The sequence below is a fragment of the Eptatretus burgeri genome, unplaced genomic scaffold, assembly GCF_056783735.1.
Source record: "Eptatretus burgeri isolate ZD-2024b unplaced genomic scaffold, Ebu_testis_v1 Ebu_testis_scaffold_3167, whole genome shotgun sequence".
Lineage (NCBI taxonomy): Eukaryota > Metazoa > Chordata > Myxini > Myxiniformes > Myxinidae > Eptatretus > Eptatretus burgeri.
The window spans coordinates 74,725-90,561 of NW_028225115.1; the positions used below are offsets into that span (position 1 = coordinate 74,725).

At 45.8% G+C, this 15,837-nt stretch overlaps 1 protein-coding gene across 1 annotated transcript in view; it reads right to left on the bottom strand.

Annotated features, from left to right (window-relative positions):
• LOC147006535 (dynein axonemal heavy chain 8-like) overlaps nucleotides 1–15,837 on the bottom strand; it is a 262,978-nt gene that overhangs the window by 74,514 nt on the left and 172,627 nt on the right. Inside the window, exons 20-26 of the mRNA XM_085868614.1 lie at nucleotides 11,285–11,389; nucleotides 11,024–11,137; nucleotides 9,176–9,238; nucleotides 8,963–9,063; nucleotides 6,096–6,233; nucleotides 4,596–4,836; nucleotides 108–307 (exon numbers count right to left, since the gene is read on the bottom strand). Coding sequence (XP_085724740.1) covers nucleotides 108–307; nucleotides 4,596–4,836; nucleotides 6,096–6,233; nucleotides 8,963–9,063; nucleotides 9,176–9,238; nucleotides 11,024–11,137; nucleotides 11,285–11,389 — 962 coding nt within the window. The remainder of the gene's footprint in view (nucleotides 1–107; nucleotides 308–4,595; nucleotides 4,837–6,095; nucleotides 6,234–8,962; nucleotides 9,064–9,175; nucleotides 9,239–11,023; nucleotides 11,138–11,284; nucleotides 11,390–15,837) is intronic.

The following is a 15,837-nucleotide window of genomic DNA, read 5'->3' on the forward strand; positions in this document are numbered from 1 at the left end:
TTTTGCGGCGACATGTTTGACGTCAATTGTGCAGCACATTCATAAATGGACAATATTGGGGGCGACAACAGCCATAATAAATCTTATATGATTACAAAAGCACATACCTGTTGCTCAGTAAAGAGCCAAGGATCATTAAACTGTCCTCCATGGTGCTGAATATCTCTGAAACATCAGATCCCTTCAGCAGTAATTCACCTCTTGTTTTAAAGGAAGCAAAAGTGAAGTTCTGGTTCTTCCAAGTCTCAATGACTTGGAGAAACTTGGCTTCAATTTCTTTTTCTTTGACAGCAGATATGCAAATATCCTGTTTTGTGACAAAAATGTATTCATATAGGTACAAAAACAAACACGTGGAGGCACGTTCAACGTACACCGACCGTCCCAATGGCAAATCAATAAATAACATATCATCCAGTGTGCGACGTTGCTGGGGCACCTTAGGCGCCCGGGCGATGCCGCCGTGCAATATATGGAGAGGGAATTGTGAGAGAGCAGGGTTCAAAAATTAATTACATAATTAAAATAAAATATATAATAATCGTAAAACAATTAATTTCTTCATCAATTGTCGAACAGTATAGCAAAACCACTTCTGTTTCATTTGAATCTGTGACTTTTTGAAAGTTAAGTAATTTATCAAAAGATGAATAATTATTAATCGATTCATTGATTAATCGATAAGTCAAAAAATACCCTTTATAGCCAAATCACTTGTGAACTGTCGTGTCCAAATGTTGCTTTCCGAGCTCAAAAGGTGCCCGAGATATTGCGGAGATGAGAAAGGAAATAATTAAGTAATAAATAAATCGATAATAATGAAGTAATTAATCAATACAGTCTGGCAGTCTTATCTCCCCTGTTTTCTCGGAAGCTGAAATTTGGGGACAAAAGTGAAGATGTGATTTGGCAAAAACTGGATTTTTTTTGTTTTTAGATTCATCAATTAATCAGATGAGGAGATGGTTTCATTCGTTCACATCGAATGGTTTTGTGTTACTCATCATTTTGTGCTTATTTTTGGACAAATATTGAAGCGAAATGTATCGATACACTCAAGGCGAGTCAAGGTGATTCAATGGACATGAGATTCACGGGTTTCGAAGGGATACGAGAGATGTGAATCAGATTCCCAACGTGTTCGGAGGGTACAGAATGCTGAGATATCATGAAGATAATCAGCGGTCATGTGAATAAATTCCACATCAAATCAAAGCAAATATCCTCAATCTGCCAAACGAATTGATGCCAGTCCTACGGTTGCAAAGCTTATTCTAAGTTTAACGAAATAAACCAAATTTCTTACCTGGTACCTGCTCACCCACACAACCCATGCCCCTCACTGTCGAATCCAACTTTGTCGAGCACATTTGGCTTTGTGTGCCTCTCTGTAATAATGTATTGTTTTTTTTTTCTGATATCCCATCCCCCCCAACACTTTTGTGTGGGGATCATCGATGGTTTTGCGATCTTCAAGTCTCGCAATAAATGTTCAATTGGGTTCAAGTCAGAACTTTGACTGGGACACTCAAGAACATTTATTTTCTTCTTCCACAGCCACTCCAGGGTGGTGTTATCTTTGTGCTTCGGATCATTGTCCTGCTGAAATGTGAATCTCCGATGCAGTTTCAGATTCATTGTTGACTCAAGCAAGTTTTCATCAAGAATTCTCCTGTACTTTCTACCGTCCATTGTCCCTCCTGTCCTGACAAGCTTGCCAGTCCGTGCTGATGAAAAGCAGCCCCAGAACATGATGCTGCCATGCCACCACCATGCTTGAAAGTAGGGATGGTGTTGAGCGGGTGATGTGCAGTGTCAGGCTTGCGCCAGATATAACGCTTTGAAATGAAACCAAAAAGTTCAATTTTTGTCTCGTGTGACCACAAAACCTTTCTCCACATGTTTGAAATATCATGAAGATGCTTTTCGGCAAACTCCATATGAGCTTTTAAATGTGTTCATTTTCGGTAATGACTTCGCTCTTGCCACCTGTCCATGGAGGCCAGCTTTGTGAAGGGAGCAGGATATTGTTGATTGATTAACACTGACCACCCATCTCTGACATAGAGCCTTGCAGATCTTTTAACCTCATTGTTGGATTCACAGTGACATCCTGAACCAGTTTCCTGCTTGCCCGGCTGTTGAGTTTGGTTTGGCAACCTGACCTGGGGAAAGTCTGGGTGACATGATACATCGTCAAATCTTCATATAACCCTCTCCTGAACGGTGCTTCTCCACCACTTTATGTCTGACTTCTTTGGAAAGCTCCATGGTCTTCATGTTTGCCTTGTTGATGAACCAAGTGAGATGCACATTCAGGTCAGGTCAGGTATGGGAGCATGTGCCAGAACAGCGCGTCGCTGCGATGCTGTGGAAGATGCACATTCAAACTCCTTAATTAAGTGGGGGAGCGAAATTTTTAAGTAAAACCAATGATGACATATACACAGGTGAAACCTATCACACTTATTTTGTTACGTTTCAAACAAAGGATTTGCTCTTGAAGTGATTTAGGGTTTATGAGGCAAAGGGGTTGAATACTTTTTCTATTTTCATCTGATTTCTATTTCAGAATCATCTGATTTTCTGATTTTTGTATACATTGTCGAGGCTCGTAGGATAGCGAACACACAGAATGTACAACAAGGGGGGCAGGAGACAAGAGGGGGGGAGGAAGAAGTAAGGAAAAAAACAGTAAGGAACAGAGACATGAGGAGATCTGTGGAATGGAGAGGGATGGGGCGGGGAACACAGGGTAAGCAAGGTGGACACTACAGGGACTTTCAGGAAGGAAAGCAGAGAATTTGAAGGAGGTGAGTTTGGGGTGGAAAAGTGGGGGTAGAAAAGATCATTGTTTTGGATGGCGTATGAAATTTTGCAGATTACAGATGAAATTACAGATGAAAAGATAAGAGATGGTGATGAACATCTGTTTTGAAGACCTGGAGGGAAAAGTGGGATTGAAGAGAGCGTGGAAGTTTTTTCCAAAGGTGGGGAAAAAAAGAGGAATGAAAGAGTGAATGTGAGCAGTGATTCTTGATTTTGGTAGTTTCACCAAAAAGGAGGGGGGGGTGCTGGCGGTCCTTGAACGCTCTGCGGAAATATGGGGGGGGGACATATCTCAGACAGAGCAGGGGCAGCAAGGCCAGAGAGGAGACAGTAGAAAAATGAAAGACCACCGACCTGCCTGCGGTGAGTCCCAAAACTCAGCCTCCTCACGGGAAATACCAATGATCCTAAATGTCTTGGTTTCCACAGCATGAAGCCGAGAAAGGTGAGAGGAGGGAGCACCATCCCAGAGGGGAGAGCAGTACTCCACATCAGGCTGCGGACGAAAGCTTTGTATGAGGTCAGGAGCTCAGGCGAGCCAAGGAAGGTCTTTGCATAATGGAGGATGCCCAGTCAGCGACTGGCTTTGGAGGCCAGCTTGGAAATGTGGTTTTCCCAGGAAAGATCATGGCAGATCGTGAGACACAGAAGCTTGAATGAAAGGACTTCTCCAGGAGGATTGTTAAGAAAGTTGATGGAGGGGGTTTTCCAGACGGTTCTTTCAAAGAGACATCGTGAGAGTGTGAGATTTGTCAGGATTGAAAGACATGTTCCACATGTTGGACCAGCTTGTGATTTTATCCAGATCTGCAGAGAGTGAAGAAGCTGTTGCTTGCCGATCTGAGGGATGACAGATGGTACGGCAGAGGGTGGAGTCATCAGCAAAGAAATAAAGAGGATTTTCCAGAGAGTGGGAGAGATCAAAGATGAAAACCATAAAAAGAACAGGGCCCAGAACACAGCCTTGAGGAACTCCAGCCTGGACAGGAAGAGCGGATGAAAGAACTCCATTTAGGGCCACACATTGGTTGCGGACAGGTGAGGAAGTAAATCTACCTTATTCACATTCTAATTGCATTTTTCAACTTGAACACTTCGAAGTAGTTTGTGAAGACATATATATATATATATATATATATATATATATATATATATATATATATATATATATATATATATATATATATATATATATATATATACATATAGTCTGATTGTATCATATATCTACATATATGTAGATTGACTACATATATCATATATATATATATATATATATATATATATATATATATATATATATATATATATATATATATATATATATATATATATATATATATATATATATGTGCAGTCTGATTTGAAAGCATCATGAAATAAGCTCAGGTCACATCAAAATGTGTAAAATTTGGAGGGAGGGTGTTGAGTACTTTTGCAGGTCTCTGTACCTATTGCCAAGACAGGGAAGGTCATTGTTTGGGTCAAATCAATGCACAGAATCACATCAGCAGACATCATAACAATTGTTATTATTTTGTTAGTACTTGTTACAGATAAGGTCCTTCCCCTGTGTCGAATGGGCCACGAAGGAACATGCATTGTGTGAGATGTTCGGGTTTGTTTCCCCCACTTTTGGCCAAACCCACTTGAAGCATGAGACTATCTTTTGACATAATTCTGTTTGATGAGTTTTTACATCTAAAATTTACATTATTATCACTCTATCACATTTTCATGTATCCACATTTTACAACACAACACACCTCAATATCCTGCTTGTGCTTCAAAAGTGGTGCATCCATGATGTTGCGTAAACAAAATGTTTCAGACAACATATCGAATGGGTGATTTGTAACTTTGGCAATGCGGTCCCAATGAAGAGGCTTCATGGCTTTGTGGGTCATCATTTTCAGAAGTGGGCAAGATTCACTGAAATCATCAATTTTCTTCTTTAAATCCAGGAATGCTTGCCATTCTTTCAAATCCTTTGGTAGTTTTCGGCACCTACAAATAAATAAACATATTGTACATTTAATTGTCAAACTACTAAGGAAGGCGGAGTGTTGTAGTGTCTTCTATTGTTTCATCATTCACAATTGCATGCACGATTTTTGCCATGAGCAAGCTGCTTCCACTCCGCTCATGCTGCCTTCCTCCCCTCCTCTCACGCTGCCTTCCTCCCCTCTTCTCACGCTGCCTTCCTCCCCTCCTTTCATGCTGCCGTCCTCCTCTCCTCTCACACTGCCTTGTTCCCCTCCTCTCATGCTGCCTTCCCATCCCACAACCATGCCTTCCCATTCCCTCCATTCACACTGCCTCCCCTTTCCTTCATGTTGCCTCTCTCCCATCACGCTTCCTCTCCTTTTCCTCATGCTGCCTCCCAACCTCCCCCCCCACCCCTCGTGCTGCCTTCCTCACCCCCTTGCGCTGCCCTCCTCACCCCTTGTGCTGCCTTCCTTTCCCTCCCCTCATGCTATCTTCCTCCCAAACCCCTCCCCTCTTCACCTCCATATACATCTCCCAGCAGTGTCTGCGTGCTGTATTAACATGGTTTCAACATACCCCATTTTGTTCAATCCTGCTTCCCCTCCCCCCATATTCTCCACAAGTCCCATTGCCAAACACAAGGTGAGAACCCCTGAGTTTATGTTCTGAGCGGTGTTTATGTCTGGACGGGAGTTTGTCTCCGGAGGTGTCCGTGCACTGTTTGACCGGACGGTGTTTATATCTGGATGTGTCCAGGCAGTGTTTGTCTCTGGAAGGTGTTTATGTCCGGACGGGAGTTTGTCTCCGGATGTGTCTGGGCGGTGTTTGTCTCCAGGCGGTATTTCTGATAAGTCCGGTAGAAAATGGATTTCAGACGTTATTTTGCTTCCATCTTCACTGTTATTCTCTGCAGAATCATTTTGTTGAGACGATGAATCGTAATTAACACTCCACCACACATCTTTCCTTCCCTTCCCCCACTCCTCTCTCTCTCTTTCCCCCTCCACCTCTCCCTCTTCCTTCTCTTTTTCTCCTCACACCCTTCGTATCCCCGTCAGCGAAGTGTCGGGTGTTATTTGCTCGGAAAGAATAAAAAAAGAGACAATAAAAGGATTTATAACAAGCATGAAAAAAATGCCAAAAACACCTGAAATTTTTTTTTAAAATGCCAAAAACACCCGAAAAAGAAAAAAAGAACAAACGAAAACTCTGTGAAGACCAAAAACACAAGAGTTGCTGACATACAATTCTCCGACAATTTAAGAAACAGTTTGTACCTGTTTTGAAAGTCGAGAAGCTCAGCGTTGATCTTGTCACTGTCCAGATTTGTCCAAAGGATGTCATAGTAGCCATTTATACTTGTCATCACAGAATTGTACAAGCCGTACAGCTTTTGTAACAATCCCAGTTCCGTCCTGGAAATAAAGATGATCAATTGTTACTCACCGAAGCAAAAAGGAACGAAGCTTCACTTTTGTTTCACAAAAGACCCTGATAAAACAGAAATTATATCGATATCAACATGTGTATATATGTAAGCATGTACATTTATGTATGTTCTATATGTTTAGGAAAAGGCGAGAAAGACCAAGAAGCAAATTATGAGAAACCACAAAAAAGTTTCAAATTCATGAAGATGCGAAATTAGTTTTTCCATCAGCTTCTCCCCTTGCTTGAACATGTATGAGTGGTTTCAGAATGGCGCCAAGAAAGCAACTTCCAACAGAACAGTACGTGAGGATTCAAACTCTGCGAGAAGAAGGGAATGCTATGAAGATAATCGCAGAAAAGCGAAAGATCTCCGATAGTGGAGTGATGAATATTTTGCTACTCACAAAATAAACTGGCTCGGTACAAGACAAGAAAAGGCCAGGAAGACCCAGAAATAAAAACCTCCCCAAGGCAAGAAAAAACACATAAGATAACTAGAAGGGCACTTTGTGGAGCGCAAACCTCCGCCACGCAATGCCTGATCCACAAGAACATATCGGTACCATTGAATTTTTTGAAAAGTCATGCAATATTGTTGTGAGGCCGGGTCTCGGTGGCGAGCACGACCGCTAGGGGGAGCAGTAGAGTCGGCTCCACCGAACACCCGGAATTTAGGTCGTACCTTTCAGATAAATCCGAAAGGTCACGGGTCCCTTATCGGACCGAAGGTCACCAATAGGTCGACCACGTGGGGTAGGGTCAATTGCCAATTTCAATATACCTAAATACCCACGTCGTCAAACTACTGGGGAAATTCACCCTCGGCAGGATCTGCACGATCCGGGCCGTTACCGAGCCGGATCCAAGTCGTACCCCGAGTGGAGAGTATCAGAACTCTGCCTCCTGAGGCCTCCTAATTCCCGTTCGCAGCGCGGCAAACCAATGATAGAATGGTCAAGGACGAGCTGGGACATTCAACAAGAGGGATATTTATTTATAACAATAATCTGGGAGGAGACCACAGAGCAGAGTTATCACAAGTAAATACAGGTATCAAATGTACAAGCAATTCCTTGAACAATTCTACTGAGAGACAGGGCCCACGGACACACACACGCACACACAAATACCCAGGAAGAGATGGACCTCGAGGTCTTTTATTGCCCCTTCAGCTGGGAGGGAAGACGAACTGAGGGAAGAGAAAGTGCTGGCTACCTGGCCGCGTTCGTGCCGCCGGACAACCGCACCTTCCCGGAGCACCATTCGCCAAAAAACGGACCAGGGTGGCCGAACCCAGAGGAGGCGAGACGAGGTGATCTCCCGTGATGAGATGGTCGACCGCTTGTAGTAATGCGCCAGACGAGACGCCTCGGATGTGCGTGATGCAGTCAGCCGCAGACCCAGACAGACGCACGCTCGAGCAGACGGGACGCAATCTTCAATCAATCCTGTCGCTTTCTCGGGCGGGTCCGCTCCCCTGTCGCCTGCTCTCATTGGGTGGACGGCGTGTCGCGGCTCCGCCTTCTTGCAAAGGACCGCCCAGGCTCTGGTCCGCGTGTCACTCATTGGGCGAAAAATGACGCATACCCTTATTTGGCGCGCAGCCAGAGCGAAACGCTCCGTGCCCATATTTGGTGCGAAATCCACACCGCCTGGGGCATGGAATTCTGCACACGCCCGCATGCCGGGTGAGCGCGCGAAGAGTGCAGACAATGCCGCGAGCAGAGTGTTGTTGTGGTCGTTGTTGTTGGTGATGTAAAAATCCTAACTACAAAATAATTCACAGCGCACGTACAATTAATCACCCATTAAACATAGGACGGGATGCCACCTCGAAACACATACTTACTGATATAACTGATCTATAAGGACTCTGGCTGGTGTATGCTCATGGCTGCCAGATTCGTAACAATATATCGTTTTTGGCCACATCTCTCAATGGTGAAGAATCACTGAAAAAGTTACAGTAGCCGGATCCGGATCTGGATCTTAACAAAAATCGAATCAGTTCGTCCTTGTCACACACCCAACCTGTCCACAACATTTCATCCCAATCCTTGCACAACTTTTTTAAGATATTGTGCACACAGACAAACAGACAGACAAACAAACAAACAGAGAAGGGGTGAAAACATAACCTCCTTCCACCTTCGGTCGTGGAGGTAATCAAGTCAGAAGTTGACAAATAAAGTGAGAGCAGGACGAAACATTGCACATCTCGCACAGTGTGCAGAAGGCTGATTGCAGCAGGTTTCCATGGCAGGGATGCAGCAGAGAAACCACTGCTGAGAAAACAGAATAAGGAGAAAAGACTAATTTGCAAGGCAACACCAAGAAAAGGTGACTGAACAATGGAAATAGGCACTCTGATCTGATCATTCAAAGTTTAAAATTTTTGCATCTAGAATATGCCAGTTCATTCGCCAATGACCTGGAGAACGTCACGACATGCGATGCTTGCAACCAACTGTTAAACATGGGGTCATCAATGGATGTGGTTGGGAGCAATTATGAGACTTAATGTCATTCTCTGACCTGAGACGATTGCTGTGACGTCACGGAAAACGTGTGTTGTGGCAGTGACGTCACTGCCTTTCATATAACTATATGTGTTCATCCACATATCTACATATATCTTGAATGAAGATGATTCATGATAGGAATATATGAATGATCAGATTGTGAGATCTGTAATTTGAGTTTTAATACTTACTTCATGCGTTCTAAATCTGCATATTTGTTCACAGGAAGTCCAAGCAACTCTTCACCCGATGAATATGTTGTCAACTTACTGCAGAGATGTTCAACTCTTCCCTACAGTGAAGGGAAACAAGCACAATGTTCACAAAAAGATACATTCAGAGAAATAAATATGGGATAGAATATAAAATCTGGTCGATGTGGATTAAACGAATTATTAAGTCACCTGACAAATTTGAAGTCTGTTGCTTGCTTCACTTGGAGTGATTCCTCGTACCATTGGACCTTCCTGTACACACCGGAAGCACGGAGAGAACAATAAATTGAACTTGCGTCTTCAAAACAAAATTTTGTGCATTTTAACTATTTACATGTCAGCATTGATAATGACTGGGACATTTCACTTAATTAATTGATAATATAAACAGGATGGTGCAGAGGCAGATCACCTTTGAGCTAACTCGTCTGGGTTCAAGTCTCGGCCTTGACTATAAATTGTTGGATTGGTGCTACACATGCATTGGTGGTGAATTGCATCACATAATGTGCTGTCCTTCTGATCGACATTAAAATGGGGCCCCACCTGCTGGCATTTCATAGTGGACAAGACCTCATGACATCTCTCAAATAAAGATTTCCGGTCTGCATTTGTGGCAGATTTTCTTCTCTTCTCCTGTTTCCAAAGTGGCGTGAAACTTTGCATGCATAACCAACTCAAAGGGAGTGTATGAGTGAAAACTGGGTGTTTGGGTAAATTTAAACACCCCTTTTGAAGATAATTAATGGCATACCTTCATGAAAGTCTCATCCTTGGTCTGCCCAACTTCGCTTCGCAGGAGTCTGAGCTGCCATTTTGATTTGGCCAACTAAATATGCCTTGCCTTTGGAACACGATGCACTCTCATGGCGTAATTAAAGTGTATAATCAAAATATGATTTTGGATTTGACGATCGGATCTTGAGGAATAAATAAGTGTCGAAATCTGGAGTGAAATCTGAAAATGTAAAGAAATTACCGATTCTTATAACTAAGCATATAAGTGTATTTAAGGAAGGTGATGCTTTCATCTTCTCCATATTTGCACAAGAACATGTGAAATTACCAAACCATTAAACTTGACCTTTTCCACCCTTCTGACAATTATATTGAATGAAGAAAAGATAAAGGAATGTGCCCAACGTGTAACTTCATTGAGTGCAACAAAATTAATTTTGAAGCAGGTGAAAGCTCCTGCAAAGCGGGCAGAGGGCACGGTGACCGTGGCTCGGTTCTCCGTGTGGAAATCCCTGGAGTTTGGAAGGCAAAATAAATTAGAGGATCCAACCAAGATATTCTAGTTTTGTATGTTTAATTAATTTTCTCAAATTTGTGTAATTTGTTTTTCACTTGGAAGTTGCGGGTTGCGGTGTGCAAATGGAGGAGGAAAAAGTCTGATTTCATGCGATTTAATTCAAGGTTATAAGACAAACAAAAGGTGAACATTTTGAAAGCGGGTGTGGACTTTCTATAGACACTGTAAATATGTATATACATACATATAGTGTGTATCAATAAAATGTATTCAGACTTTATGTCTCAACAAGCTCAAATGAGCGAAGATCCTCGTCCTCTTAATGATGACGTCATAAAAAGTTATATGACGTCATAGTGATGTATCATATGTGCGGTAATTCATCCCTGTTCGATTCCCGCAAACAGAATTCAAAAAGCTTGCCTAGTTTTGGAGATAATTTTTTACGCGATTTCCATTAGTGGGGATATTTTGACGTCATAACTTTTTTTCTAGGAGGAATTTTCAAAATCGGAGATCGTTACTGTCTGCGTAGGGTATTTTTTACATATATACGCCAAGTTTCAGGAAGTTTCGATGAAAACTGTAGGCTGTGAAACAAAAAAGTCCACAAGAACAACAACGTGAGTAAGACTTAGAGATCCACCACTAGGATCGAAAAACGACACCATCTTGTCATTCTGCACTGCCTTGCAGGCAAAGAGTTTACATTTTGAAAAACTTTGAGTTGTTCAAAAACTCAACTTGAACAAAGATTTTTTTCATAAATGCATAAAACATACCACGTGGTAGAACTGTGAAAATGAAGTGACATCTTGCTTGAATTTTTCAACTGAATCTTGCAGAGCATTCTCCAATTTCGGCTGCATTTCCGTCAGTTCATCCTCCACGCTTTTCTGTTGTAAACATCACGAGAAGCACTCAGCATTAATCTGGCAGAATGACGAGATAAGGAATTTTTCAACAGCAGACAATAAATGAACACACTCATCATTTGGTATGTTCTCGACATGCAATGCAACTACAAACGAGTCTCAACTTACAGTTTTGGCAAGAAGCTTCACGAAAGTATACTGCAGTGTGTCGACGCTGTCTCTTTCCTCCTTTGTCACTTGAACCTCAAAGCGGTTCAATATGGCATACGCTTCCTGTGGAATTAAATTGACGTGAGTTTAGGTGTTTGAATCGAAATAATCGACATCATTTCCTTTGCAGAAGTTGAGTTTTCTTCTTACCAGGAGTTGTCCACAACTACGCATCATGTACGGAAGATAGATAAATAGGAGAAAGACAATACAAAAGAGAGGGTGAAATGACGGTAGGTGGATATGATAGTGTAATTAGAGAAGAGAAACGAGATTTGGAGGAGAGGAAAGGATATCAAGGGGAGAGAAAAAGGAAAAGATGTGTTTCAGAAGCACCCAGGAATGGTTCAAGACAAAACACCGGACTGTTCTGAAGTGGGCAGCAATGAGTCCAGATCTAAATCCCATTGAACACCTGTGGGGAGATGTGAAAACAGCAGTTGGGGGAAGGTACCCTTCAAATCTGGGAGAACTGGAGCAGTTTGTACAACTAGAGTGGGACATCCTGCCAGGAGAGAGGTGCAGGAAGATCATTCATGGCGACAGGAAGTGCTTGACTGCAGGTATTTTGTCCAAAGGCCGTGATACCAAATATCAAGCCGAGGGTGTTGAGAATTTTATCAATACCAATTGTTTTTATTTTCTGATTTAAAAGGATGTATGAAGTTTTGAATCAAAAACAAAGGTTCTGTAATATTCACTGTGAAATATATAATTGTGGAGACAAAATACTTATGTCAATTTCAACTAATTTTTTGAGAAAATTGTGTTCTTTGAAAAAAGTGCACAAGGGTGACAATATTTTTGCCCAAGACTGTACCTCCGCCACACAATGCCTGATCCAGCAGAACATATCAGGCACAAGTAATTTTTGAAATATCATTTTGGCCTCGTCTCTCAATGGTGAAGAATCGTTTGATGAAACTAAAAAATTCTCGGATCCGAATCCCGATTTGGATCTTCATCAAGACAGAAGAAAGTCATTCTTGTCACACACCCAACCTGTCCACCAAGTTTCATCCGAATCTGAGATATTCTGCTCACAGACAAGAACGACAGACAGACAAACAGACAGATAGGGGTGTAAACAACCTCCATCTACTTTTGGTGGTGAGGCAATAAACTTCAAAGAGGTCCAAAATAAGTTTAAATGTAATTATTTATCAGTGGACTTGATGGCGCAATTCATTGCGCGTTGGAGCATCTCGTCAAAAGGATCGTGTATGGACAAACAGCGAGAGGGAGAGAAAGATAAGGGGGTGGGGGAGAGAGGGTGAGGGGTGGGAGTGAGAGGGAGTGGGGGAGGGAGGAGTGGTGCAGAGAGAGAAGGGAGAGAGGGGAGGGGAAGAGGGAAGAGGGCAGAGCAGGGGGGGTAGGGAGTGGAGAAAGGGGAGCAGAGAGAGAGAGGAGGAAGAGAGAGGACAAGGGAGACAGGGCAGGGGAGCGAGGGGATGGGAGAGGGGAGGGGAAAGAGGTGAGAGAGGGGAGTGGAGAGAGGGCAGTGGAAAGAGGAGAGAGAGGAGGAGGAGAGAGAGGGCAGGGGAGAGAGGGCAGGGAGAGAGAGAGAGAGAGAGAGAGAGAGAGAGAGAGAGAGAGAGAGAGAGAGAGAGAGAGAGAGAGAGAGAGAGAGAGAGAGAGAGAGAGAGAGAGAGAGAGAGAGAGAGAGAGAGAGAGAGAGAGAGAGAGAGAGAGAGAGAGAGAGAGAGAGAGAGAGAGAGAGAGAGAGAGAGTGAGGGAGAGAGTGCAGGGGAGAGAGTGCAGGGAAGAGAGGGCAGGGAAGAGAGGGCAGGGGGAGAGAGGGCAGGGAGAGAGAGAGAGCAGGGGAGAGAGGGTAGGGGAGAGAGAGAGAGAGAGAGGGTGGAGGGGAGAGAGTGCAGGGGAGAGAGAAGTGAGAGTGGAGGGGACAGAGTGCAGGCGAGAGAGTGCAGGGGAGAGAGTGTAGGGGAGAGAGTGCAGGGGAGAGAGTGCAGGGGAGAGAGTGCAGGGGAGAGAGTGCAGGGGAGAGAGTGCAGGGGAGAGAGTGTAGAGGAGAGAATGTAGGAGAGAGAGTGTCGGGGAGAGAAAAGTGAGAGTGGAGGAAAGAGAGTGTAGGGGAGATAGTGTAGGGGAGAGAGTGCAGGGGAGAGAGTGTAGGGGAGATAGTGTAGGGGAGTGAGGGCAGGGGAGAGAGGGGAGGGGAGAGAGGGCAGGGAAGAGAGGGCAGGGGAGAGAGGGTAGAGAGAGAGAGAGCAGGGGAGAGAGGGAAGGGGAGAGAGAAGAGAGAGAGGGTGGAGGGGATAGAGTGCAGGGGAGAGAATGCAGGGGAGAGAGTGCAGTGAAGAGAGGGCAGTGGAGAGAGAAGGGAGTGGTGGGGAGAGAGCGCAGGGGAGAGATTGCAGGGAAGAGAGTGCAGGGGAGAGAGTGCAGGGGAGAGAGTGCAGGGGAGAGAGGTCAGGGAGAGAGAGAGCAGGGGAGAGAGGGTTGGGGAGAGAGAAGAGAGAGGGTGGAGGGGAGAGAGTGCAGGGGAGAGAGAAGTGAGAGTGGAGGAGAGAGAGTGCAGGGGAGAGAGTGCAGGGGAGAGAGTGCAGGGAAGATAGGGCAGGGAAGAGAGGGCAGGGGAGAGAGGGCAGGGGAGGGAGGGCAGGGAGAAAGAGAGGAGGGGAGAGAGGGTAGGGGAGAGAGAAGAGAGAGAGGGTGGAGGGGAGAGAGCGCGGGGGAGAGAGAAGTGAGAGTGGAGGGGAGAGAGTGCAGGGGAGAGAGTGCAGGGGAGAGAGTGTAGGGGAGAGAGTGCAGGGAAGAGAGGGCAGGGAAGAGAGGGCAGGGAGAGATTGCAGTGGAGAGAGTGCAGGGGAGAGAGAGCAGTGGAGAGAGTGCAGGGGAGAGAGTGTCGGGGAGAGAATGTAGGGGAGAGAGTGTAGGGGAGAGAAAAGTGAGAGTGGAGGAGAGAGAGTGTAGGGGAGATAGTGCCGGGGAGAGAGTGCAGGGGAGAGAGTGCAGGGGAGAGAGTGTAGGGGAGAGAGTGTTGGGGAGAGAGTGCAGGGGAGAGAGTGTAGGGGAGAGAGTGCAGGGGAGAGAGGGCAGGGAAGAGAGGGCAGGGAGAGAGAGGGCAGGGGAGAGAGGGTAGGGGAGAGAGAAGACAGAGAGGGTGGAGGGGAGAGAGTGCAGGGGCGAGAGAAGTGAGAGTGGAGGGGAGAGAGGGCAGGGAAGAGAGGGCAGGGAAGAGAGTGCAGGGGAGAGAGGGTAGGGGAGAGAGGGCAGGGAGAGAGTGCAGGGAGAGAGTGCAGGGGAGAGAGAGCAGTGGAGAGAGTGCAGGGGAGAGAATGTAGGGGAGAGAGTGTGGGGAGAGAGTGCAGGGGAGAGAGTGTAGGGGAGAGAGTGTAGGGGAGAGAGTGCAGGGAGAGAGTGTTGGGGAGAGAGTGTGGGGAGAGAGAGAGAGAGAGAGAGAGAGGGGAGAGAGAGAGAGAGGGGAGAGAGAGAGAGGTGAGAGAGAGAGAGAGGTGTGAGAGAGAGTGTGAGAGAGGTGTGAGAGAGAGAGAGGTGTGGAGAGAGAGTGGAGAGGTGTGAGAGGTGTGAGAGGTGTGAGAGGTGTGAGAGGTGTGAGAGGTGTGAGAGAGGTGTGAGAGGTGTGAGAGGTGTGAGAGGTGTGGAGAGGTGTGGAGAGGTGTGGAGAGGTGTGGAGAGGTGTGGAGAGAGGTGGAGAGAGGTGGAGAGAGGTGGAGAGAGGTGAGAGAGGTGGAGAGAGGTGGAGAGAGAGAGAGGTGGAGAGAGAGAGAGGTGGAGAGAGGTGGAGAGAGGTGGAGAGAGGTGGAGAGAGGTGGAGAGAGGTGGAGAGAGAGAGAGGTGGAGAGAGAGAGAGGTGGAGAGAGGTGGAGAGAGAGAGAGAGAGAGGTGGAGAGAGAGAGAGAGAGAGAGAGGTGGAGAGAGGTGGAGAGAGGGGGAGAGGGGGGGAGAGAGGTGGAGAGAGAGAGAGGGAGGTGGAGAGAGGTGGAGAGAGGTGGAGAGAGGTGGAGAGAGGTGGAGAGAGGTGGAGAGAGGTGGAGAGAGGTGGAGAGAGGTGGAGAGAGGTGCAGAGAGGTGCAGAGAGGTGGAGAGAGGTGGAGAGAGGTGGAGAGAGGTGGAGAGAGGTGGAGAGAGGTGGAGAGTGGTGGAGAGAGGTGGAGAGAGGTGGAGAGAGGTGGAGAGAGGTGAGAGAGAGGTGGAGAGAGGTGGAGAGAGGTGGAGAGAGGTGGAGAGAGGTGGAGAGAGGTGAGAGAGAGGTGGAGAGAGGAGGAGAGAGGTGGAGAGAGGAGGAGAGAGGTGGAGAGAGGGGGAGGGAGGTGGAGAGAGGTGGAGAGATGAGGAGAGAGGTGGAGAGAGGTAGATAGAGGTGAAGAGAGGTGGAGAGAGGTGGAGAGAGGTGGAGAGAGTTGGAGAGAGGTGGAGAGAGGTGGAGAGAGGTGGAGAGAGGTGGAGAGAGGTGGAGAGAGGTGGAGAGAGGTGGAGAGAGGTGGAGAGAGGTGGAGAGAGGTGTAGAGAGGTGGAGAGAGGTGGAG